Source organism: Lampetra planeri, chromosome 5, assembly GCF_965212315.1.
Source record: "Lampetra planeri chromosome 5, kcLamPlan1.2.h2, whole genome shotgun sequence".
In the NCBI taxonomy this organism is placed as follows: domain Eukaryota; kingdom Metazoa; phylum Chordata; class Hyperoartia; order Petromyzontiformes; family Petromyzontidae; genus Lampetra; species Lampetra planeri.
The window spans coordinates 19,016,995-19,044,082 of NC_136111.1; the positions used below are offsets into that span (position 1 = coordinate 19,016,995).

General features: G+C 55.8%; 1 protein-coding gene across 1 annotated transcript; it reads right to left on the bottom strand.

Annotated features, from left to right (window-relative positions):
- Positions 1-1,630: 1,630 nt before the first annotated feature.
- LOC144719218 (platelet-derived growth factor subunit A-like) lies at positions 1,631-27,088 on the bottom strand. The gene is made up of 7 exons (XM_078595105.1): positions 26,390-27,088; positions 13,653-13,755; positions 10,468-10,566; positions 7,518-7,708; positions 6,054-6,177; positions 2,492-2,536; positions 1,631-1,951 (listed from the first exon to the last, which is right to left on the bottom strand). The coding sequence occupies exons 1-7, from the start codon at positions 26,450-26,452 to the stop codon at positions 1,941-1,943; spliced, it is 636 nt and encodes a 211-aa protein (XP_078451231.1). The 5' UTR covers positions 26,453-27,088; the 3' UTR covers positions 1,631-1,940.

Genomic DNA, 27,088 nt, shown 5'->3' on the forward strand with positions numbered 1-27,088 from the left:
AGTAACTGGCACCGATACAATTTAACAGAGCGACAAGCTCGAATATTAGCAACGCTCGTAAAAAAACGAAATACGAGCGACGGCTTAACTGGTATTTCTGTAAATACACTTTTTTGTTTTTTAAAGGAAAATAACGCGGTACAACAACAAGAACAAGCACGCGCCACGCTCTATGGCACAAAAACAAGTTTAAACGCCTCGCCCGGGGATAGAGTGATGTGGGGCCATCATTGTGGCCACGAAGGGCTGGGACATATCGGTGTGGAGCGTTAATTCATTCGTCATCATTACCAGCAGCAGCAACATCACCAGCCGTGGTCAATCCCCTATTCACTACCAACATCCTCACCCTAGCACTCACCCTAACCACAAACCCTCACCATAACCTCAACCCTCACCACAACCCTCACCCTAACCACAAATCCTCACCACAACCCTCACCCGAACCACAACCCCTCACCATAACCACAACCCTCACCACAAACCCTCACCCTAACCTCAACCCTCACCACCACCACTCACCACACCCATCACCATTCATCACCTCCACCAGCAGTAGCAGCGATTCAGTCACGACTCGATACGATAATCGAACCAACAACAACAACAACAATCGGTTCCTCTCTCTCTCTCCCTGCCACAAGCCGCGAGCAATCATCCACGACAATCGAATTCCGTGCACCGACAGCTGAAAGAATCGATTATAATCGACGCGTCGTTCCCGTAGACAAATGCAGAACCATAGACGGACTTTAGAGCCCGTGGAGTAAAAGAACATCTTAGGTTTTAAAAAATTATAAAATAAAAAACGTTCACCGTAGCGACCATGAAATCACCCCCCCATCCCCCCTAAGCGATGAGAGCCCCCCTCCTCCCCAACAACCTCATCGCTCCCCCCCCTGGATCGCCCCCCCCCTCCCACCACCTGCTGCGTCGCCCAACACGAGCAGTTTCCAGGGGGGTGGGGGGCATCTGCAGATGCCGCGTTCGTGAACCTCAACGGCACGAAGAGGGCTCTCACCTCTCCCTCCTACACCCCAGACCACGCAAACCCTTCCACGTCTCTCCCAAGCCTCGGCGTTTCTCTCCGTGTTGTGATTCCGCAAACTGCCCAGAGTCGTGCCAGGGAAGGTGGGGGAGGGCTAAGGTTCGGCTCCTCCAGTCCCCCCCCAACCCCCACCCAGTCCAACGCCTCTCGCCCCAGAGTACTCGGGGCTCACCCCAGAGTACTAGAGACTCGCCCCGGGAGCACTCGGGACTCGCTTGCCTTCCGCTCAAGTGTCCCGTCTCGCACTTCGTCCGCTCCGTCTCCTCTCTTCTTCCCACCCTCGGTAGCGCTTCACGCCCCAGCACTCTCATGCCCCCACTCCCTGATCCCCCCCCCACCCCCCACCTCCCCACCCCTTGTCGTTGTCGCCATCCCATGCTTCGTTCCGCTCTCTCGCGGCCATTCTCCCCCCTTCCCGTTCCTGTTCTTACAACGGCAAACGTCCTCGCAACGTCTCCTCCCTCTCGCATTGTGCCTTCTCTCCCGGCGTCGTCTTCTGCAATCACTTCCCTCTCCCGCACCGGCACATCACCGTCGCTCCCCCCACCCCTACCCCCACCCCCGCCCCGGGGCCTCCCCCTCTCGCTCGCCAGGGTCCGTGATCAGGGGTTCCAGGGTTCGGGGGTTCGGCAGCAGCGGCGATTTCTTCGCGAGTCCCTCTCCATCTCTCTCTCTCTCTCGCCGCGTGCGTCCCTCGGACCCCGTCGCTCGTCACCGTCCGAGCCGCAGTTCGTGCCACGTGCGCGAGCTGCCGGGTTCGGGGGCTGGTGGCGTCACAACGGAGGTCACGTGGGCGGAGCGGGGAGGGCGGAGGAAGAAGTTGTGGGGGGGGGACGAGGCAGGCAGCCGTCTCTCTCGCTGTGTGCGCGCGATCCGCTGGCTGTAACAAACATCATCTGACACCTGGAAACAAACGGAGTGGTAGAGGGGGGGGGGAATTATGGGGGAGGGGGATACATTCGTAAATGAAAAAATATTCGTGTATATTTCTATCGAGCTCATCGCCGCTCTGACTCGCAAACGATTTTTTCACAAAACAATCTGAAAGCATCTTCCCAGTCGGCACGGTTTGCTGCGAACGGTGCGAAAGAAGTTCAACATTACATACATCAGCATGGGGGGGGGGGGTGGGGGTTGGGGTGGCGACTCTTCCCATGCCGACATCGCTGAGCCAGCGGTATGAATTACCCATTTCGATGGCACGAGCGAGTGTACCCCCCCCCACCCCCACCATGGATCGACCACATTACCAACAGAGCCCCTGAGCCACGGAACAAACTCGGGGCACAATGCAGAGACCGATCGGTGTTGGGGGGGGGGGGCAGGGGGGGGGTGGCAGATCTGAGACCGATCTCGCACTCCCATCCACCCTCCATGACTATGAACACCACAATCCCTGCGGGGAGGTGGGAAGGCCCTTCCCACGGTGTGCGAGCATCTCACCTTTCCCGCAGAGGCCGTCTTGGCAGTGCTGAGATTCATTGGGACCTTGAGGATTGAAGGGGGGGGGGGGTGGGGGGATGAGGACGAGCAGCAGCAGAGGGACAGGAGGAGAGCAGGGAAGGGAGAGAAGGAAGGGGAAGTGGAGAAGATATGAGCACGAGTTGGTCACTCGGAGCCGTCAGCTCCTCCTCCACGGATCAACATTCCAGCCGGGGTCTCGCCGTCCCGAGTCGGCGACACGGAAGATTTACCCGCAACCCAGGGGGCCACGCCGACATCCAAGACACTGGTCACGTGCCGTATGCCCCGGTCTACCCAGTCTCCCCAGCGACACGGAAGCAAATCGAGCGAGAAATTAAAACCCCGACTCCCATGGATCAGCAGCAGCAAATACTCTGGCTGTCCGCCTGATGATGCTGGTTGTATGATAATTGTTTTTTTACCCTTTTATCTGGCAACAAAACTGACACCTTTTGCGCCTTTTGGCGTCATCTGGTCCAACACCATGTGAGACTAGGCTCTAAAGAAAGCTGTCTCGGGTGTGGACCAATCAACTTCAAGGACAGTGCATACATTATCAGAGTTGTGTTTTTTGTTTGCATTATGACTGCAGGTATTGTGGTCTATGCAAACATGACTCCTTGTAAAAAAAGGTGTCAGTTTTGTTGCCAGATAAAAGGGTAAAAAAACAATTATCATATTTTGCTGCTGGCAAAGGAGGTTCCAATTATGCTGGTTGTAATTAGTGGTGAAACGGCGCACGCGAATTGTTCAAATGTTGTGGGTTTACTCTCCAACGCACCGGTGTGCTCAACTAGTAACGAGTTGGCATGTTTTGTTTACGTGACAAACCTGTGTTGAGTGGTGGTTTAACGACACAACATTTACATTCGCGTGATCTAACCCACAAAAAAAATTCAATTGTGAAAGAAAAAAAAGGTTCGCAGAGGACAAAGTCGAGCCGGCCTTTGTAAAAGAAGTCGATCAGGTTCATCTCAAAACCACGCATCACACGAGCAGCGAAGACATTCCTTGGAATCACACCTCGTCCACAGACTGCGGCAGAACAAAGCGTGCAGCTCCGCAGCTTCGGGCAATATTATCGTCCCAGTTTGGCCACTGACCATCGGTCTTGTGCGTTGTTGTTGTTATATCATCATCGTTATCATCATTATTCCCTCCACCTCGGCTCCGAGGAGTGTTTTTTTTATCTTCTCCCCAGCACTAGAAAACTTGTCCCGAACAAACTTCTTTCCCACCGTACACGAGAAAGGGCGCGAGGCACCACTCCCCCCCCCCCCTGCGGGAGGCGCCGGAGCCGTCACGTGACGACGGAACTCAAAACCCGGCCGAGATCGCGCGGCGATTGGGAGCGCTTCAGCTGGCCGACAATCCCGAAAGACGTCGCGCGCATCGCTGTGGTTTGAGAAGACATCTTGGTCCGAAAGGCGACTTCGTCTCATTTACAAAACAACGAACCCCCCCCCCCCCTGTCAGTGACATCCGCAATATCCCCCCCTGCCCACAACTCCCACTCCAGCCCCCCCCCTCCCCCTCAGTCAAAGGAGAGCAATCAACGGACCGCAACGCGGTACCGAGGTCCTGAGAACCAGGGAAGTGGAGAGGCGCTGGGAGAGGCGCTGCTATCAGGCTGGGGGGGGAGAGGAGGGGGGGAGGATGTACAACACCAACCTCTCTTCGCCCTGCACCCCCCCCTCTCGCCCCCCCTCTCCTCCCTTCCATGTACGCGTCTCCCCAGGCTGTGTTTGGCCGAGCTCCGTGCCCCCCCCACCCACCCCGTGGACTCGCTACAGGTTTTTCGCGTTCCTCCCTCGCAAGGTGCGCGGATAATTAACGAGGACGCCGTGACTGGCACCTCGCCAACAACATTCTCTCTCTCTCGCTCTCTTTTTTTTACGATCAGTGGAAACAAGAAGATGCTTGATGTAGTCGGCACTTTGCTTCGTTCATCATTTAGTTTTTTTTGTGCGTGTTTTTTTATGCTTTGCTTTACGTAACCTCCCCCCCCCCTTTTAAATGAAAGATTTCACAAAAGATGTTCCGCTCTGCTCTCCTTACCCCTTCCTTCTCTCTCTGCCCCCCTCTCTCTGCTCCCCCTCTCTCTGCCCCCCCTCTCTCTGCACCCCCTCTCTCTGCACCCCCTCTCTCTGCACCCCCTCTCTCTGCACCCCCTCTCTCTGTACCCCCTCTCTCTGCCCCCCCTCTCTCTGCCCCCCCTCTCTCTGTTCCCCCTCTCTCTTGCTGTCTCTCTTTCTCTCTCTCTCTCTCGCTGTCTCTCTCTCTCTCGCTCTGTTTCCATTGCCCGTCTGTCTGCTCGCCCGAGCGCGACGCGCAGGCGTCATCGTCATCACCACCGCAGCGTTCCACGACTGGCGGGGAAGGGGGGGGGTGATGAGGATGATGATGATGAGTGCAAGTGAAACGATTCGCTCGATTATTTTAAATGGCGGGGGGGGAGGTGGTGGGGGGCGGACGACAGAGCCACTCCATGGAGCGTCACCGCGACCAGGCGCTCTACCTCGCCAGGAGAGTCGCTCCCTCCCTTCCCGGCACTTAAACCTCCAAGAGAGACGCCAACGCTGTCACAGAGATCCCCTCCCTCTCTCCCTCCCGCCCTCTCAACATCCTCACCTCCACCCTCCCCCAATCCCTGCGGCTTTCTGGATTTAAACAACTGCCCCGTCAACTTCACAAAGTGACATCCCCCCCTCCCCCCCAGTCCCCCCCCACCTCCTCCTCCACACCCCTCGCCTCCCCTCGGGCAACGTCACAATGACCCCCCCCCCCCGTATCTCCCTCCGCCTTCCACCTCCACCACTCAGGCTGCGTGCGTGACCCCCCCCCCACACCCCCCCACACCCCCCACTACCATCTCCCCCCACCTCAAGGCCACGGTCCCACCGCGCGCTGCGCCAAAATTTGTGGGGATTCAGCTGCTGCAGCTGTAGCTGCTGCTGTAGCTGCTGTAGCTGCTGCAGTTGCAGCTGTAGCTGCAACTGCAGCAGTGTTCAATGAACGAATCAAACTGCCTGTGAGTCAATGCACGAGTCATACTGACAGTCAATGAACAAAGCCAACTGTCTGTGAGTCAATGAACGAATGAAACTGCCTGTAAATCAATGAATGACGAGTCGGTCTCCATCAACGAACACCTCGCTATCGATGACCGTCGCGGTGGCTGCGGTTGTGGTGGTGGTGGTGATTGTGGTGGCGATTGTGGTGGTGGTGGCGGTGGTGGTGGCACAGTAGGGGGCACAGCTGGTGCATCTGCCAGTCATCTCAGCCAGTCAACCCATGGCACCTGCGTCTGTCCCGTGACCTCCTGCCAGCAGCGAGCCTTCGACAACTTCACGTGGCCTCAAAGTGCACCCGGCCTGGTACAGGCGCCGCGGTGACGTCACCGTGCGGCGGGGGGTATTGGCATTGATGGCGGCGTTGGTGGTGTTGGCGATGCTGCCGCCCGGGGAGTCTAGCGCCCAGGCGGGGCGAGCGAGCGAGCGGGGAAGAGGAGAGGCGAGCGGTGGGAGGCCGCTGGCGTTACCGTCGCTGTCGCGGCAGTCCCCGTGTCCGGCAAGGCAGCCGCACGTGCAGTCGAGGTGCTCCTCCAGCTTGACGAGGGCCTCCTTGAGGAGCGTGCGTCGCTTCACGTACTCGATCTTGGCCACCTGGCGGAGACGAAGGGAGTCAGAGTTCGAATGTTGGAAACGCACCGTTGGGGCGAGTGCCGTTTTAGCGAGCGAGCGAGTGAGTGAGCGACGGTGCTCCTCCGTCGTGTTCCTCTCGTTGTTGTTTGTTTCTGTAACTTTCTGGACCCCCCCTCCCCCCACCGCCCAGTGCACCCTTTTGGACATCTGCGGGAAAAAGAACTTCATAGCTCATCGGATTCCTTCAGTGTCATTAAATATTTTGTTTCTGTGTGTGCAGGTGGGAAACACCACGCTTAAGGCTGAGTCGACCTAGGGGAAGCCTGGTGCGCTAACCGCTACACTCCCCCCTCCATGCCCCCCATAACCACATCCACACCATGCAATGGCATGCGTCGCGCGGCGTCATGTTATACAATGTAAATATCCAACACATTTGCCGTGCGATGCATTAAAATGTAATGAACTGTGATTCGGTACAACGCAACGTAATGCTATGCAACACGATGTGACGTGATGGTAACACAACGCGATGCAATGCAGTACGCATGATGCAATGTCACGTGATGCACTGCAATATACATCGCAGTGCATGAAATACAATTCAACATGACGTCACGCAATGTTAGCGGTTGGTATGGTGGCTTGCGGTTGGGCAGTGCGGTGGGCACGGTGATTTGCGGCTGGTGCGGTGTTGTGTGATTGGTCAGGGCAGTTGGGGCGGTGTTCTGTGATTGGTCAGGGCAGTTGGTGCCGGGTGGGTTGTGGTTGGTCAGGGCGGTTGGGGCGGTGTTCTGTGATTGGTCAGGGTGGTTGGTGCGGTGTTGTGTGGTTGGTCAGGGCGGTTGGGGCGGTGTTCTGTGATTGGTCAGGGCGGTTGGAGCGGTGTTCTGTGATTGGTCAGGGCGGCTGGTGCGGTGTTCTGTGATTGGTCAGGGCGGCTGGTGCGGTGTTCTGTGATTGGTCAGGGCGGTTGGGGCGATGTTGTGTGGTTGGTCAGGGCGGCTGGTGCGGTGTTGTGTGGTTGGTCAGGGCGGCTGGTGCGGTGTTCTGTGATTGGTCAGGGCGGCTGGTGCGGTGTTCTGTGATTGGTCAGGGCGGCTGGTGCGGTGTTCTGTGATTGGTCAGGGCGGTTGGTGCGGTGTTGTGTGGTTGGTCAGGGCGGCTGGTGCGGTGTTCTGTGATTGGTCAGGGCGGCTGGTGCGGTGTTCTGTGATTGGTCAGGGCGGTTGGTGCGGTGTTGTGTGGTTGGTCAGGGCGGCTGGTGCGGTGTTGTGTGGTTGGTCAGGGCGGTTGGGGCGATGTTGTGTGGTTGGCGCGGTGCGGCTGCGCAGGTCGGCGGGGTGTGCTGCGCGGGCCACCTTCACGTATTTGTGGCGCGTGCGCGACGGCTGGCAGCGCACGCTGTGCGTGTTGCAGCAGCCCGAGCAGCGAGGCAGCTCAACGCAGGGCGGCCACACCAGGAAGTTGGCCGACGTCGAGTCGATCTGGGACCTGGGGATCTCCAGGGAGACGGGCCGCACGCGGCACACGGCCGCCGTCGCCTCCTCGGCTGCCGCGACGATCAGCACGTGCAGGGGGGGGTAGACGTGGGAGGGGGGGGGGTAGACGTGGGAGGGGGGGGGAGGTGCGGGAGAGGTGGAAGGGGTGAGGGAGGTGGAAAGGGTGGGGGAGGTGGGAGGGGTGGGGAGGTGGGGGAGGTGGGAGGGGTGGGAAGTTGTGGGGGAGGTGGGAGAGGTGGGAGGGGTGGGGAGGTGGGAGAGGTGGGAGGGGTGGGAAGTTGTGGGGGAGGTGAGAGCGTTGGGGGAGATGGGAGGGGTGGGGGAGGTGGGAGACGAGAGACCCGGTTAACAGTGCTGGTGGCGCGAGACCAATTGGGGCCCACATGCCGCAGTTGATCCCTACCACTCAGGAGACGAAGTCGACATCATATTACATTATTAGACATTAACAGGGTCACGTGAGCCCTGCAGCCACTCGAAGCGCTGTATTCACCACAATTCTTTCCAAACAAAAGGCAAACGAGGTCCCCCCCCTGCTCCTCCTCCCCCGTGTAGCCTCAACAGACTGTTGGGGCAAGTGCTGTTCGCGAGCAGCAGCTATGAAAGGCCGGCACGGCACACGAGGGGGTGGGGGTGGCCAGCACCACCCCCGGCCACCTTTGTCTCCCCAGTGGAGATGCTTGCACACCGCACCAGGTTTCTCATCTGAGGCCGAGTCGACCTAGGGGAGGCCCAGGACCGGATCACATCGTCGTCACCGCTGTTGGTGGCCGTGAGCAGGAATCGAGCTCGGGTCGCCGGGGTTCGCAGCGCTAAACCCGCTACACTCCCGCTCCCAATATAAAGATAAAGATCCCCCGTATAGCCTTAACAGACTGTAGGGACAAGTGCTGTTAGCGAGCACCTATGAAGGCCGGAACGGTACACGAGGGGGTGGGTGGCCAGCACCACGCCCGACCGCCTTTGTCTCCCTAGCGGCGATATTTTCACATCGCACCAGGTACTCATTTGAGGCTGAGTCGACCTAGGGGAGGCCCAGGACAGGTTCAGATAATCGTCACTGGTGTTTGCCGTGAGCGGGAATCGATCCCGGGTCGCTAGGTTCGTAGTGCAGCGCGCTAACCGCTACACTCCCGCTCCCAATATAAACACATGCGCGCAAACACACACAGCCACACACAGACTCATCCACTCACGCGCACACACACAGACAGATGCACACACACAGAGGCGCACACACACACACAGCCACACACACACAGAGGCGCACACACACACACAGCCACACACAGACTCATCCACTCACGCGCACACACACAGACAGATGCGCACACACACAGAGGCGCGCACACACACACACAGCCACACACAGACTCGTCCACTCACGCGCACACACATAGACAGATGCGCACACAGAGGCGCGCACACACACACACGCGAGTGTGGAAACTCGTACCGTACTCAATGGATCATTGTCCGCGCCGCTGATAAAAATCTGTGAGGACATCAATCATGCGACGGGCGGCACGCCACGGTCACAGCATCCCAGTCCTCCCCACTCGTCGCGCGTGCGTGCAAGCACGTGTGAGCACGTGTGAGCATGTGTGAGCATGTATGTGTGAGCACGTGTGAGTGCATGTGAGTACGTGTGTGCACGTGTGAGCATGTATGTGTGAGCACGTGTGAGTGCGTGTGAGCACGTGTGAGCACGTGTGAGCACGTGTGAGCACGTGTGAGCATGTATGTGTGCGCGAGTGAGAACGTGTGAGAACGTGAGCGTGAGTATCTGTTTTTCACCACACTTGCCCCAATAGTCTGCTCACGCTATACGGGGGATCTTTGTCTTAATCCTAAGGAGGGTGGTGTGGCTCGGCACACAAAACCGTCACCGTTATCACCATCACATCATCATGACCCATTAGCAGCAACATCCCCATCAGCAACAACACTATCACCCACCACCACTACCAGCAGCAAAGACAAAGATCCCCCTACAGCCTGGACAGACTGTAGGGGCAAGTGCTGTTAGCGAGCATCTATGAAGGCCAGCACGGCACACGAGGGGATGGGTGGCCAGCACCACGCCCGACCGCGTTTGTCTCCCCAGTGGCGATGTTTACACACCACACTAGGTACTTATTTGAGGCTGAGTCGACCTATGGGAGCCCCAGGATCGGTTTAAATAATTGTCGCTGGGTTTGTAGCGCAGCGCGCTAACCGCTACACCATCGCTCCCCACTAACAGCATCACCACCAACCCCCCCCCCCATCAACTCCAACTTTCACATTCATCAATCAGCAACAGCACAACTTTCACCACCCCATCATCACCACCCCTACTTGCTAACCATCATTCACCACCAACTACCTCTACTACCACCATCATCAACAACAGCCGCCATTTGCCGCTAAGTGGCGGTGACGTTGCCACGGCACCTGTGCCAGGCTAGGTGCACTTTGAGGCCACGTAAAGTGTCGAAGGCTCGCTGCTGACAGGATGTCACGGAACAGGCCCAGGTGCCATGGGTTGGCCGACTCGGATGACTGCCAGATGCAACCAGCTGTACCCCCCCCCCCCCTACTGTGCCAGCTCGCTCTATTTTATCCTCCCGGCGCTCCGCTCGTTGTTGTGAGCGTCGCTCCTCTGCCCTCCGTTGTTGTTGCAGGGTGACTGCCTCCAGCTGGCCAGTAGCAGCAGCGTCCCTTCATGTGCGTCCTCCATATTTCGAGGCCGATCTTGACACCGCTGGTACCAACGTCACCACCGCCGCCACCACCACAATCATCGCCACCATTAGCCCCATCTCACCGAGGCTCCGTACGGAGCGTGCAGCCCGTGTCCGGTTCCCCGCCGCTCCGGGCTCCACGCCGCGCGCCCGCACCGACGCCGGCATTGAACCCGGCCGCTCTGATTGTGGAGGCACACGGACAGAAAAACACAAAGACAAAGGTTCCCCGTGTAGCCTTAACAGACCGTTGGGGCAAGTGCGCACGCACACACACACACACGTCTCGCTTAGCCCTGTGGGCAGACTGCAGGGATACGTGCTGTCAATCCATACGAATCGACAGCCCTTCCTCTATCCACTGCTGGATGAAGGCTGCCCCGTGCCGTGTACGCCACGAGGGGGTGTTGTTTGACCGTACTTCACCACGCTGGGCAGTACAGGTTTGGTATTGGGGTGAGGGCAGACCAAGACCGCTTGAGACACAGATATTGCTCGCCACTAATGTGGCCCTGGATTCGAATTCAGTTTCATAGCGCAGCGCGCGCTCACCACTGCGCCAACGCTCCATCCACGCGCGTGTTGTTATCAAGCGACTATTAAGGCTGACACACACAGACTGTAGATTGTATGTGGAAGGAGGGGAGGGGCAAAATTTGGCAGTCGAGCAACGTGAATACATCTGTGCGGAGTGATGAGCACGGATGCCGGTAGGTTTGCTCCGGGTTCTCTGTTCTCTTCGCACGTCAAGGAAACGTATTTAAAAAAAGAAAAAAGCCCCGGCCAAATCCATGCTCCACTTTAAAGGGGATTCTTGAGACTCTTGCGAGACTTGACTGGGTAAATAACAAAGGGCATTGTGCTAATAGAGATAAATAGTAATTATCATAATCGGTGTTCAATAATGAGGATGGATATGGAAGATCAGAGTCACTGGAATGCACCTCGCACCAATTTCCTAAGTCGCTGACCCATCGCGACCCCGTGGTGACCTCACCACGGCCCAACGAGCTGCCCATTTAACTCTCTGGGCGCTCTCCTCCGACATTCTCTCCCACCCTCTCTCTCTCCCTTCTTCGAACGCTGGGGAGCCGGAAAAGCCCCTCTCTGTACCAGCGTGGACGGCACCCTCGTGTTCACCTTCTGAAGCGCTCGCTCGTCACCATGGCGTGCGCGATGACACCACCACCACGTGACTTTTCTTTTGTATTGTGCGTGGTGCTTTTAGCGCCACAGCGCGTCGATTTGGAGCGTTTCTTTTCATTTGTTTGCTGGTGACTTTGTGTATTTCATATCGAAATCGCCTCCAGTGCTGTTGCTGCTGCTGGCGGCAATAAAAGTTGTTTAAAAGTCAAAGTCTTTCCCTCTCTCTCGCTCTCTCACTTTCACAATCTCCCTGTGCCTTTCCATTTCTCTCTCGTATATCACTCTCCCTGCCTCTCCCCTCTCACTTTCATGAATCTCTTTGAGATCTCCCTTCTTCGCATGCTCCGTTTCTCTCATACCCTCCCCCTCCTTTCCACCCTCCCCTCTCTACGATAACTCCACCAAAGACAAAGATCCCCGTATAGCCTTAACAGACTGTTGGGGCAAGTGCTGTGAGAGAGTAGCACCTATGAAGGTCGGAACGGCACTCGAGGGTGTGGGTGGCCAGCACCACGCGCGGCCGCCTTTGTCTCCCTAGGGCCGATGTTTACACACTGCACCAGGTACTCATTTGAGGCTGCGTCGACCTAGGGGAGGCCCAGGACCGGTTCAGGTAATCGTCACTGGTGTTGGTGGCCGTGAGTGGGAATCGAACTCGGGTGGCTGGGTTCGTGGTAGCGCAGCACGCTAACCGCTACACCACCGCTCACTCCCCCACCTCCCCGTGTCTCCCCCCTCACGCTCTTCCCCAACTCTCACACTCCCCCCCCCCACGTCCACTCTCTCCCCCCCCCCCCTTTATTACTCTGCCCTCATTTCCCCCACAACTCTCTCACCCCTCTTCACACACTCCCCTCTCCCCGCTCCGTTGGTTACTCTCCTCACTCTCGCTCTCCTTTTGCTCTCCCTTCGCTCTCTCTCACACTCTCCCGTCTCGGACGCGTGGTGATGGTGGTGGTGGCGGATGAGACGAAACGGTCAGTCCTGTATGGACCGAGTCCTCAACACAGGAGGAGAGTCGCCATCCTAGCGGCAGCGATAGAAGAGCGATGGGGGGGAGGGGGGCGATTGACGGAGCGATCGGCGAGGAACCGGAGTGACTCGCAGAGTCTTGGGAATCGTCGAAGAGCTTCTTAGCCCCAATGGGCTTCATAGTCGGGGAAATGAATCAATAAAACACTTCTGATTCTTCTGAACTCCTTCAATCACCCCAACTGCGTCTGTGCATCAATACCAGATGGTGCCAATCTTTTGTAAACTAAAATGCGCTGTGGGGGGACAAAAGGGGGTCGTGTGCCCGAAACGTCAGCACTCGTACACTCGTTCCGTTTTGGGCCACAAAGTGTTGCTGACCAATGTGTTGGGTGTCTGTGTCCGTAGACAATGGAGAGGATTGCATTGCGCTGCGAATCTACTAAATTATAAGAGCACAAAGCACGTCGTAAAATGGGGAACGTCCGGCCCGCGGGCCGTATAAGGCCCCGCGAAATCATTCGGTCTGTTCCAGCCATCACATTAGGGGCGAGTTAATTAAATGTGTGAGCAAATATAACAGGCTGATTTTTAAGTTGATAATTGTGTATGGCCCACGAATGTGGTTATAAATATCCAAATGGCCCTTGGCAGAAAAAGGTTCCCCACGCCTGTGACGTAAATAATCGATTCCGCAACTCGACGCTTGGAACCTTCATATTCGATCCGTCGATTAATCGTTACTCCAGGGGGCGGGGTTGGGGGGAAATGGGGGGGGCGGTGGGGGATGGAGGGGAGGGGTGGGGGTGAGGAGAGGGTGTAGGAGAAGGAAGACTTGACTCCACCACTGGCGTCTCTGTGCTGTAGAAGGGCCATTGCCCGAAACGTCGCAGATCGCATCGATTTTTTTTTTATTTCGAAGGCGAATGTTTAACTTTTATTGTCGATTTAACACGTAGGCTTTCACGACCAATATTATTAATCTGAAAGTTGTTTCGGTTAGAGAGCGTAACTTAAAATGACGGGCGGGGGGTGTGGGTGTGGGTGATGAGGGGCGGGGGTGTGGGGGGGTTGAGGGGGCGGGGTGGTGTGGAGGATGAGGGGCGGGGGTGTGGGGGAGGGGGCACGCAGTGTCCCTCGGCGCCTTTACCTACGGAGTCAATCTCCAGGAGGCGCTGCAGGTCACCGATGCTCCGGATGTCCGCGTGAGCCAACATGTCCAGCAGCTCGCGGGGCAAACTCGTGTCCTGCGCCTGCCGCACAGAGACATGGGTGAGACATGTGTGAGACATGGGTGAGACATGTGAGACACATGAGTGAGACATGGGTGACACATGTGTGACACATATGTAACACATGGGTGGCACATGGGTGACATGGGTGAGCCATGGGTGAGACATGTGAGACATGTGTGACAAATGGGTGAAACATGGGTGAGATGCAGAGAGTCGGTCAATTGGTGTGCAAACATGGTCCTGGCCACCCACCACCGGCCTTCATTAAGCACTTGCTAACAGCACGTGCCCCAACATTGTGTTCAGGTTACAAGAGGGGGTTTTGCTTTGTCAGTCTCTCGCAATGGAGTGGGATGAGCTCCCGCACACGAGCTCATCTCAGCGATCCATCTCGGCGGCGATGGGAATCTTTCCTCCCCTCCTTTGTGCTGCCACTCCGTCTTCAGTCTCGACCACGGTCCGTCATCGCTTCCAGCGGCGCTGCCCGCCGAATCCCCACTTCTACAGCTGCCTCGCCTGCAGGGAGCGGTGGTGGTGTCGCGGCCAACACCAGCGACGATTATTTGAACCGGTCCTGGGCCTCCCCTAAGTCGTCTCGGCCTCAAATTAGTTTTTTGGTGCCGTGTGAAAGCATCGCCACTCGGGAGACAAAAGCGGGTTGGCCGTGGTGCTGGCCACCCACACCCTCGTGTGCCGTGCCGGCCTTCATAGGTGTTACTCGCTAACAGCACTTGCCCTAGCAGTCTGTTAGAAACGTGGGGGGGGGGATCTTTGTCTATAATCCACGCGTTTCTCTCCGGCTCTCGATTTTGTCCAAACATGAACCTCTACGTGCGTCTTTGCGCACTTCTCAGCTCATGTTCCAATGTCGTTTGTCCACGGCCGCGTTTCTGATCCACCCGACCCATGCACCAGAGATCGATAGTGCGCGGATCGGAGTCGGTCTAACCGCTGGCTTTCTGTCACCACCCATCCACTGCACACGTGTTTCGTAGCTGCGCGATGAACGTTACGAATGTGTAAATACAAGTGCTAATTATTATTCCGATGCTCTGGACGGGACAGCTGCAAACGTGGCTACAAGTGCAATCGAGTCCACGCTTCGAACTTAACACCGTGCCACACGGGGATTGATTGGGGTCGCTCCAAGATCAGACTCCAAGGATCGTGATTATCTGTTCATCCTCGCAGCGGATGTTGGCTCGGCCATCGAACAAATACGGTGGTCACCGCATCGCGCGGCGCTTTCAGATGCGCTTCCGCGGCCGTCTGGAACGCTTCTTGCTTCCGATACTAGGAAGGCACTGGGGAGCTATTGCACGTTTAAATCATCTTTAGAACTGCTTTTTGTGTTTATTCATAATAATAGTTTTTTTGGGGTTAGATCGCGTAAGTATAAATGTGTCGTAACCCTCCACCACCCGACACGGCCAGTAAGTTTCGTCACGTAAACAACGCGCCAATTAGTTGCTACTTCAGCCCGCCGGTGTGTTGGAGAGATTGTTGATTTTGCTCTCCAACACACCGATGGGGGTTGGCGCGTTGTTTACGTGACAACCCTTCACTGACTATGTCGGGTGGTGGAGGGTCACGCCACATTGACACGCACGCCATCTAACCACAAACACCTTCATTATGAATAACACTGGTCGCGAAAGCCTCCTACGCGTTTTTTTTATTTCGCGTTTAGTTTCTTGGCCTTCCTCCGCATCTCCGACTAGCCACGTTTGGCTGCGTACGGCGCAAAAGAGGTTCAACGCGCACACGGCACACCACGCGCCGTAGCCCACTGCCATCGGTGAACCGAGTAATTCGCCTCCCTCGGTCGTGATGCCGCCGACGCCGATGGGGCAGCGCAAGACGTCTGCCCACTGCACGGCCGTCCCCGCGATTGTCTTCGATAAACATAAATAATAAATCTTCTTGGTTCTTTCGGTAAAGTCACGTAGAAGGGAAATAATAAAATAATAATAAAAATAAACCAATTAAATACAATTCTACGCGACTTTACCGAAAGAACCAAGAAGATGAATCCCTGCAGTCACGAAATCTTTAAATCGAAAAATAAATAATTCACTGCATTTCTCCAAAGCACTCGAAGGTTTGTCGGGATTCGTGGCACAGTGTGCTTCACCACATACACCACCGCCATCCCTCACAAACACCGTTGTCATGATGATGGTGATTATTATTATTATTTCCTGCACGCTTACATTGCCGTCACGTCATCCTCAACGTGCGTTATGCAATCCGTGGTGTGACATTTGTAGAAATATTTGTCAAAAAATAATAATGTCGCGGACACTGATCATCAACATCATCGTCCTCCTTATAAGTATTATCATTATCATCATCAACACGTTTTTAACGTTAAACATTATCACGACCGTGCTTTCCGCGTCACGCCACGCGCCGAAGGACGTTCCAAGTGGAAGTCTCTGAGCGTGAAAAGTCTCACTACGTCGTGGTTCGAGGGCGCTGCGGAGACGCGAGCTCTCTGCCGCTGGCGAGCGCCTAGGTTCGCCTACTGCTCCGACGGTGCTTCTTGTAGTGCACGCGGAGTGCCGCGTGTTCTCTCCCTCCACCCCTCTCCCCGTGGTGGTCGCGTGGATTTTTAACCGGCTTCCTTCTGGCTTTGCCCCCCCACCCACGCTGCGCCGCGGTGGCTAGGAGATGTTAACTACCTCGCCTGGTACACAGGTGATCGTGGGTTCGATCCCGACCCTGACGCCTGCTGCTGTATGTTTGGAGTTTGCGTGTCTCTCTCACATCATCATCACGGTGGCTAGGAGATGTTAACTACCTCGCCTGGTACACAGGTGATCGTGGGTTCGATCCCGACCCTGACGCCTGCTGCTGTATGTTTGGAGTTTGCGTGTCTCTCTCACATCATCATCACGGTGGCTAGGAGATGTTAACTACCTCGCCTGGTACACAGGTGATCGTGGGTTTGATCCCGACCCTGACGCCTGCTGCTGTATATTTGGAGATTGCACGTTCTCCCCGCGGTCGCGTAGACTTTTCTCCCGCGTCCTCCCGTCCCCCCCCCCCCCCGCACATTTAGAATCATGCGTTTAGAGTATCTGGCTGCTCAGACTTTTCCCCACGATGAGCCACTTCCGCTGAGCAAGCATGTGTGGCGAGGTTGCTTCTCAGAAAAAGCTACATACCTCGGTAGGGGGCCTTACCAGGTTAAAATAAAAAATCGAGTTTAGGCTATAAATCCCACATTCTCGTTTTGTGTTTACTCGTGCAATACAGATACCACAGGTGGCGCGCAGAATTGTTCCAAGTGAAATTGCCGGCGAAGATTTGGCACGCACGCGCGCGGCCCCCCACGGCTGCCCGCTGAATGCTCAAGTGTCGCGATGACCCCCCCTCCTCCTCCTCCTCCTCCTCTCCATGAATTCGTTCTTGTGCATCTTGACTTCGTACGCGCACTTATTACGGTTGACTTCAGTTTTTTTTTATAATAATATACATTTTTTTGGTCTACAACGAGTCGATTGCGAGGTCCATTAAAAACGGGAAATAAAAGCACGCCGACGCAAGTCGCTCTCGGGGATAATGTCGCGGCTGAGCGCTCCCCCAGAGCGCTAAATATGAGAACAAAACGGCGCGGCTTTGTTATCAAACACCCCGCATCCTGCCGAGGAGTTGCCTCACAATTACCACCACCTCACCCCATCGTCAAATCATCATGAACATCATCATCCTCACCAAAGGTAATAAAGCAAATATTATTTTAAATGTATTATTTATTGATTGTAGTCATCGTTAGTAAACATTTACCCCCCCCCCCCCACCCCCATGTTGACTGGTAGTAGGAACGTAACTCAATTTTTTTCCCCCATCGCGAATGCGTTTTGCAAGAACGTAACCCTCGCGTCGACAGAGAGAGAGAGAGAGACAGCAGGGTTGTTCCCCCTATTCATTAAGGGCCCTGTGTGTTCGTTCCCTGCAATGTTGACGTTGATTTCAGTTGTCTCTTTGTTTCGTTGCCAAGCGCTCACGCAGCACCACTGATCTCCCGTGTTAAAATATCCGGGAAACTTGCTAAACGGGACCGTCGTGATATTCATCATCATCATCATCGCCCGTGTGACAAATTGAATAAAGGTATGATAATTGGTTTTTTACACTTTTATCTGGCAACAAAACTGACAGCTTACCCTGAGCTCTCATACTCTGATGGTCCATTGTCTTTGAGTTGTGCGCCTTTTGGCGTCATCTGGTCCAACACCATGTGAGACTAGGCTCTAAGAAAATCTGTCTCGGGTGTGGACCAATCAACTTCAAGGACAGTGCATACATTATCAGAGTTGTGTTTTTTGTTTGCATTACGACTGCAGGTATTGTGGTCTATGCAAACATGACTCCTTGTAAAAAAAAAGTGTCAGTTTTGTTGCCAGATAAAAGGGTAAAAAAAACTATTCTCATATTTTTTCTTCTGGCAAATGAGGTTCCAATGGTGAATAAAGGTAAACAAGTGTGATGAGCCACTTTAATGGTGCTATCATCGTGTGCGGGGCAGGTCGCCTCTGGAAGAAAAAAATAAGTGCTAAGTAGCTCGATAGGGCTTCATCTGGTAAAATGAAATGGTTTGGTTTCGTCTTTAAAGAACGGGGGCAGAGTAAAGAGGTGAAATCGCAGGGAAGCTCCGAGGCTATCCCCCCACCCACCCCCGCTTCAATCGCCTCCGATGCGCCTCGGGGCCCCATGCCTGTCACGTACCCTGCGCAGTGCTCGCCACGTACCCAGCGCAACGCGCCAATGGTCTGAGCTGCAACGAAGCTGAATTTACAATGCGGATTTATCGTGCTTATTGTTTTTTATGTGTCTGTGTGTGCACGCAGTCATTGGTGACAAATTAGCATGGTTGGCTACGTACGGTGCGAAAAAAGTTCAACATACATACACCCGACTCAGACGATGGACTCACACTTCGAACCCTGGTTTCAGCCCATTTCGTTCCACGTGCGAGTCTACGGGTCTCGATGCGAGTCCGTCTGGCTCTGTGGTCGTCTATGGATCTGTCTGTGAGGCTACGGGGTCTTGGTAACATGTCTGAGGCCAAACAAAACTCCACTACACTTGAATATCCTGGGTTGGTTTTTTATCACCACGGATTCGAACCCAGACCCTCAGTGTCTCCGATACGTCCATTATGAATCCCCCCCTCCCCCACCTGTAACCATTTCGCCTCCAACCTTGATTTGAAGCTTTCGTAACTGCAGGAATCCATACTCTTTGGTTCTTTCGGTAAAGTCACGTAGGTAGAAAATAAAATAAATCACGACGTTTCGGGCACAACACAAGCGTCCGTCATCAGGTGGGGAAGCATTTCGCCTCCCTCAACGTAGATCAGCAAAGGTCGACGATGAAGGAGGAGACCCCAGCAACGGCTCTCGGGCTCCCCTGCTGAAGGAAAGTCCCTCCTTCGGGAGAGAGGAGGAGCCCCAGAGAGTCTTCTTACTATAGAAGGGACATCAGAGACCTGCGGCTCCCAAGTTCACCAGTCCGTCTTGGAAGACGTCGGAGTGCCCACACTTCACCCCACCACCAGCACCTACGCGTGTGCTCGACTACTGCCTTGCCCGTGACCCAAGTGTGCCTGCTCGCTTGGCGGGTGAGCGGATTTAAGAAACTCGCACCATTCATATTCTATGCTTCTTTCGGTGAGGTCACGTAGATAGAAAATTTAATTGAAAAATAATAAAAAATAAAAATATTTTAAAAATACTTAAAAACCAAAAAACTCACGACGTTTCGATCGCAACACAAAGCGCACCATTAATTTGACGTCTCAACCACCGCGCCGTGAGATCGAACAGGCGGCCTCTGGGATTGCCGGTCCAGCGCGCGGACCATTACAGGGATTCCAGGCGAGAGGGGGGGGTGCGAACCCATACGGGCCCCCCCAGTTCGCGAGTCGGCGGGTCAACAGCGGCAGGGGCCGTGGCGACACGCGGGAGGGTGGGGGGGAGGGAGTAGTGCGGGGGAGGGTGGAGGGGAGGGGAGGGTGGGGGGAGGGGTGCGTGTGTAGGGGGGGGATGCCCCAGGCCACCAAAATAAATAAATGATTAAGCAATGAATCATGAAGAAGGCGGCGTCATAGACGAAGGCTCGCTTCAGGAGGGGGGATCGGCGCGCTGGATCCGATTTGTACCACGCGGTGGGGGGTCTCTGGGTAATTAGTCAGCGGGAGGGGCCTCTGCGTAATTAGGTGGCAGTCGAGGGGGAGGAATGGGGGTGTGGGGTTAGGTGCTGAAGGGTTCCCAAGGGCGCCAACGACAAAGATCCCCCCCCCCGTGCAGCCTTTTAACAAACTCCGATGGGGCAGCCGACGACCGCCTCATTCCAACTCCTGCGGAGAGATTCTCGTCGGCTCGCGCCTCGCCCCCACTGATCTCCTCTTCGCGCCCCCCCCCCCGCCCCCCAAATGTGTGCAGATCCTACCGACTCTATTGTATGTAGGGTGTGTAGGCATATATACCTACAGAATAAATGTAAAAAAAAATTTGGTTGGTGGTGTGGGGTGAAAAAAAATTGGAGGGGGCGGGCTCGACAATTGTTGTGACCCTGATGGATCAACTTTTGACCCCCCACATCTGAGGAGGGGGGGAGGGGGGTCCACTTTCTATAACTTGTTTGATTCAGGCCTTCTGAAAGGCTCTCATCATTTTAGTTGACGGAATAAACGGAAACCGCCGAGCTTTCAAACGATATAAAGACTGCTGGGGGGGGGCAAGTTCTGTTCGCGAGCAGCACCTATCAAGGCCGGCACGGCACACGAGGGGGTGGGGTGGCCAACCCCCCACGCGCGGCCGACTTTGTCTCCCTACCAGTGGCGATGTTTACTACACACCGCACCAGGTGCTCTTTTGAGGCCGAGTCGACCTAGGGGAGGCCCATGACCGGTCAGATTACCCTCACTGGTGTTGGCCCGTGAGCGGGAATCGAACTCAGGTCGCCGGGTTCGTAGCGCAGCGCCCTAACCACTGCACTACCACTCCCCCACTTTTGCGCATTACCACACGTGCACACACACGCGTGCACACGCACACACACACGCGTGCACACACACGCACACGCGTGCACACACACGCGCACACACGCACACACACACACTCGCACACACACGCGCGCGCACACACACGCACACACGCGTGCACACACACACGTGCACACACACACACGCACACACACACGCGCACACACACGCACACACACACACGCGCGCACACACACGCGTGCACACACACACACGTGCACACACACACACACACACGTGCACACACACACACACACACGCGTGCACACACACACACGCGCACACACACACACACGCGCGCACACACACACATGCACACGTGCACACACACGTGCACACACACACGCGCGCGTGCATGACAATAAAGATCCCCCGCGTAGCTTCAACAGACTGTTGAGTGCAAGTGCTGTTAGCTCAAGCGCATATTAAAGGGCCCGCCGCAGCCCCCGAAAGGGTGTGGTGTGTGCCAAACATCACCCCCCCCCCCGAGGCCGCCTTTGTCTCCCCATGCTAATGTTCAACATCGCTGACCACACCACCCACTACCTTCATAATGGGTGCTCGCTAACGACAATTGCCTCCCTCATTTGAAAACCGATTCAACCTCAAGGTGACCCAGGACCGGTTCAAAAGTTCGCCACAGCGCTTGTGCCAGGCTAGGTGCACCTTGACGCCACGTAAAGTGTCGATGGCTCGCTGCTGGCAGGATGCCACGGGACAGACCCAGGTGCCAAGGGTTGACCGATTGAGATGACTGGCAGAGAAAGCACCACCAACTCGCTGCGTTTTATTCGCCTGGCCCTCCACTCCTTGTTGGAGGGCGACTGCCTCCAAATGCCCAGAAGCGTCCTTCACGAGCCTCTCCTCCACAGAGGCCGATCTTGACGCCGGCTGATGCCATTTATCGGCAAGTCCACTCAGCTCCATATCCTCCCGTAGCGCATCAGCTCCATCTCTTCTCAAGCCCGATCCGCGCCTGTTTAGCCCCCTCTATATCCCACCAAAAATAATCTGCTTGGGCTTGCGGTGGCTGGGCATGAGGGCTTCGTGCATGACACAGCCAACGCAGCCTCGCCTGCCTGAGGAGCTCACCGAAGGGAACGTGGTCAGATGCGTGTACATACACGCACACGACACACGCGTGATGCGGTAAAGCGCACAACAAAGAAGATTGCCGGAAGGTATTGTAATTACTGTACTCTATTGTGTACTAAGTGGGGTGTGTGTGAACGCGCGCGCGCGCGCGTGTGTGTGTGGAGCGGTGGTGCAATGGTTATCGCACTGCGCTACGAACCCGCCGACCCGAGACCGATTCCAGCTCACGGCCAACGCCAGTGATGATTATCCGAACCGATCCACGGCCCCCCACAGCCAGTTAAGGTTGTGTTTGCACGTATACATCAAGTTGGTTGTGTGACCATGTGCGTTCAGTGTGATCGTTCCACTTGCCCGAATAGTATGCAATGCCTATACGGGGGATCTTTGTCATTGCGAGTCATCTGCAAGTCGGCTCAGTCAACCCATGGCACCTGGGTTTGTTGCGTGACCTCCCGCCAGCGGGCCCCAAAGTGCACCTAGCCTGGCACAAACGCCACCACCACTTGATGGCGGTTGTTGTTGGACGCGTAAAACGACCCCAATCGCACACCGCAATTCACACTCGCACAAACACAAAGATCCCCCGTAAAGCCTTAGCAGACTGTTGGGGCAAGTGCTGTGAGCGAGCAGCCCCTATGAAGGCCGACGAGGGGGTGGGTGGCCAGCACCACGCCCGGCCGCCTTTGTCTCCCTAGTGGTGAGCACAAAGACACACACACATATTGCCACACACATAACATACACTCGCACACCAACACACACACGCACTATACAGCTCGTGTATAAACAAAGACAAAGATCCCCCATATAGCCTTAACATACTGAAGGGGCAAGTGCTGTTAGCGAGCACCTATGAAGGCCAGTACGCGTTACGAGGGGGTGGGTGGACAGCACCACGCCCGGCCGCCTTTGTCTTCCTAACGTCATTTGAGGCCGAATCTACCCAGGGGAGGCCCAGGGTCGGTTCAGATAATCTTCCCCGGTGATGGCCGTGAGCGGGAATCGAACTCGGGTCGCCGGGTTCGTAGCGCTAACCGCTACACCACCGCTCCCACACAAAGTAACACACACGCACTAGCACACACAAACGTTCACGCACACACACCCCTTCTCACGCTCACTAACGCACAAACTCTCTCTCACACATACACACGCACCATCTCACAATACAACTCGTGCACACAGATTGTCTAACACAGGCAGACACACACACACATTGCCACACACACACACGCGCGGATGCTCAGTGTATGTGGGAGCTCACACAGACAAAGGTCTCCCAATAGCCTATACAAACCGTGGAGGCAAGTGCTCTTAAGCGAGCACAGAGACACTTTTAAAGACTTAAGACAACGATCTCCCCTATAGCCTTCAACAAACTCTGGGTGGGTGGCCGTCAGTACGCCAGGTCGCCTTTGTCTCCCTCGTGTCAATGTCTTCCACGTCGCACCGGCTACTCATTTGTGGCCGAGTCAATCTAGAGGAGGACCCAGGATAAAATGATCGTCACCGGTGTTAGCCGTGAGCGGGAATCGAACTCGGGTGGCCGGGTTCGTAGACGCAGCGCGCTAACCCCTACACCACCGATTGTCCAACACACACACACACACGTGCACGCGCACACATACACACGCGCACACACACACACACGTACACACACACACGTACACACACACGCACACACACGTGCACACACACGCACACACACGTGCACACACGTGCACACACACGCACACACACGTGCACACACACGCACACACACGTGCACACACATACACACACGCACACACACGCACACACACACGTGCCCGCACACACACGCACGCATACTTCACATGCTCACACGCACAGATGCACAGTATATGTAGGAGCTCACCCGTGCTGGGGAGATGTCTATCTCTGGGGGCCATTATCTGCTTAAATAAAGACACATTCATCTCTCCAGACACGCATTCACTGCGTTTCGCTCTCACAGAACACGCACTGGAACACACAGACGCGCGTCTAAACACAAAGACAAAGACGCTCCGTGTAGCCTACGTGAGTTACGGCGGCGAAAGTGCTGTCAGCGAGAAGCTATATCAAAGGCCGGAACGGTGCACGTGGTGGCATAGTGGTGGTGTGGTCAGAACCACCCCCGGCCGCCTTTGTCTCCCCAATTCTTATTTTTTTTTGCACACGGCACCTCGTAGTAATTTGAGGCCGAGTCAACGTAGAGGAGGCCCAGGACCGGGTTCGATGTTGTCCGTGGTGGAGAATGGAACTCGTTCTCAGAACACTGCTAACCACGGTGCGCCACCAACTCCACATTCAAATCGCAAAGACAAAGATCCCCCGCATAACCTTTCACAGGCTGTCGGGGCAAGTGCTGTTCGCGAGCAGCACCTATGAAGGCCGGCGCGGCGCACGAGGGGGTGGCTGGCCAACACCACGCCCGGCCGCCTTTGTCTCCCTTCCCAGTGGCGACGTTTACACACCCGCACCGGGCACTCATTTGAGGCCGAGTCGACCTAGGGGAAGCCCAGAGACGGGAACGCAGCTGCGCGCACACAAACTCACTCCGACTCTCGCGTGCACGTGAACGAGACGGAAAAAAAAATACAAAGCTACCCCGGATAGCCTCGCACACTGCAGAGGCACAAGTCTCGTTAGCGAGCACCTCTTGGAGGCCGACGCGACACGCGTGGCTGGGGGCTGATGTTACTCACACGAATGTCACCCGGCCGCCTTTGTCTCTCCCGTGCGGATGCTCTCACACACACACCGTGCCAGGTGCTGTACTCCATTTGAGGCCAGAGTCGATTTCGGGAAACCCAGGATCGACTCGCCAATGCTCATCCAGCCGTGACCGGTAATGGATCTCATGCGGCCCGGGTTCATTACAACAGTGCGCCAACCACTGCGCCACCGCTCTCCACAACACAAAGATCCCCCGTGTATCCTTAACGGACTGTTGGGGCAAGTGCTGTTAGCGAGCACCTATTAAGGCCGGAACGGCACACGAGGACGTGGGGTGGCCAGCACCACGCCCGGCCACCTGTCTCCCCCAGTGGCGATATTTTTACACATCGTACCAGGTACTCATTTGATGCCGGGTCAACCTAGAGGAGGCCCAGGACCAATTCAGATAATCGTCACCGGTGCTGGCCGTGAGCGGGAATCGAACCCGGGGTCGCCGGGTTCGTAACGCAGCTGAGCGCTAACCACTACACCACCGCTCCCCCACAACACACACACACGCTCGCTCTCTCACGCACCTGGATTTTCATGATCCTTGAGGCGCATTTTATGCAACCTCGGCACTTTCGTCATCAACACAGCCTTACATATATAACAAAGACAAAGATCCCCCGTATAACCTTAACAGACTGTTGAGGCAAGTGCTGTTAGTGAGCACCTATTAAAGCCGGTACGGCACGAGGCGGTGGGTGGCCAGCACCACGCCCGTCCGCCTTTGTCTCCCCGAGTGGCGATGTTCACTACACATCGCAGCAGGTACTCATTTGAGGCCGAGTCGACCTAGGGGAGGCCCAGGACCGGTTCAGATAATCGTCACCGATGTTGGCCGTGAGCGGGAATCGAACTCGGGTCGCCGGCTTCGTAGCGCAGCGTAGCGCTAAGCGCAACATTACCACTACTACATCACACCCACACACGCACATGTTTTGTATGTGTAAAAAAAATAAAAGCCCTTGCAATTGAGGCTTCGGTCACGGATCCTCTCACCCAAACCCACAGCTGGCAGCTGAAGAGCGATGCCGATCCACTGCTGGCGTGTCTGCATCGACTCCACTGGGCCCACCAATGTCGGTGGTGAACGATTTACACGGCTACAAAGCAAAATGAAATGACGCGAAACCGCATCGCGGTATAGGCAGCAGCAGCGCGCGATTCGAGCCCGTGGCTATAAAACTCGCGCGTTCAAAATCCCCGCTCGCGGCCATCCACCGACGACGATTTTCTGAACCTGGTTCCTGGGCCAACCCTAAGGTCGATTCGGCCTCAAAATGAGTACCTGGTGCGGTGTGCAGTGAACATCGCCATTGGGGGAGACAAAGGCGGCCGGGCGTGGTCTTGGCCACCCACCCCCTCTCGTGTGCCGTGCCGGTAGCCTTCATAGGTGCTCGCTGACAGTCTGTCAAGGACGTGTGGATGATCTCTGTCTATGTATCTGGGTGCTGGGGTTCTTGTGCGGTGGTTCGCGCAATGCGCTGCGGGCATGATCACAACTTATCCCGAGTCTCCGGGCGGGCAGGCAGCTAGTTCGACTCCGCCTCAAATTAGCACACGCGTTGTCGTGACGACTTGTAATGGGTGCTCGCTGACAACACAGTCCGGCTCGTGGCTACACCGGTGGATGATCATTTTTGTGCGTGCTTATTGCCCTCGCAAAATCGTACAACGCTCGACGTTTCACTCCAAACCGATCAGTTAAGAGAACACCTGAAGACAACAAGATCAACAACAATCAACAACAACAATCAACAACAACAAGCTCACCTGCTCGGCGCGCACCAGACACTGGGAGCACAGAAGCCACACGAGGCCCGCTCGAAATTCCATCTTCACCTCGACTCGAAACTCAAAAGTCAGTCTCGGCAAAAGTTCGTTCCACAAAAACCACAATCCCCGTGTCTTGCACAGATGCCGAGTAACGCCAACGGGTAAAGGGAGCAAATTTTCTGCTGCTGATGATGCTGCTGATGATGATGTTGATGTTCTTGCCGACGATGGCTTTTATACGTGCGACGCCGAGCACGACGGGACGAGGAGTGAGTCACAGAGGGGAGCACACACGGCAGACGCTCAGACAGACTTCAAACCACAATTCGTCCTTCCTCCTCCTCCGCCGCCTCCTCTTCCACCTCCTCCTACTCCTCCTCGCCTTCCAACTCCTCGCTGCATGGCGCACAGCAACCGGTGACTTCTCCTCCTCCTCTGCCGCTGATGTTGCTGCTGCTGCTCCTAATGTGTTGGCGCGACTAGCTGGCAATCCGGACCATCGACATATTTCATTAAATCTAACCAAACAGCGGCGCGCGGTGTAAGGATGAGGGGGGAGGGAGAGAGGGAGGAGGGTTGTGAGAGATCGTGAGCGAGCGAGTCCTGCAGGGCTCGGTGAGCAACGAGGGCTGGGGAGAGAGAATCTGTGCCGTGTCTGCGTGCGCGCACCGCTGCGGACGAGTGCACGAGGAAGCG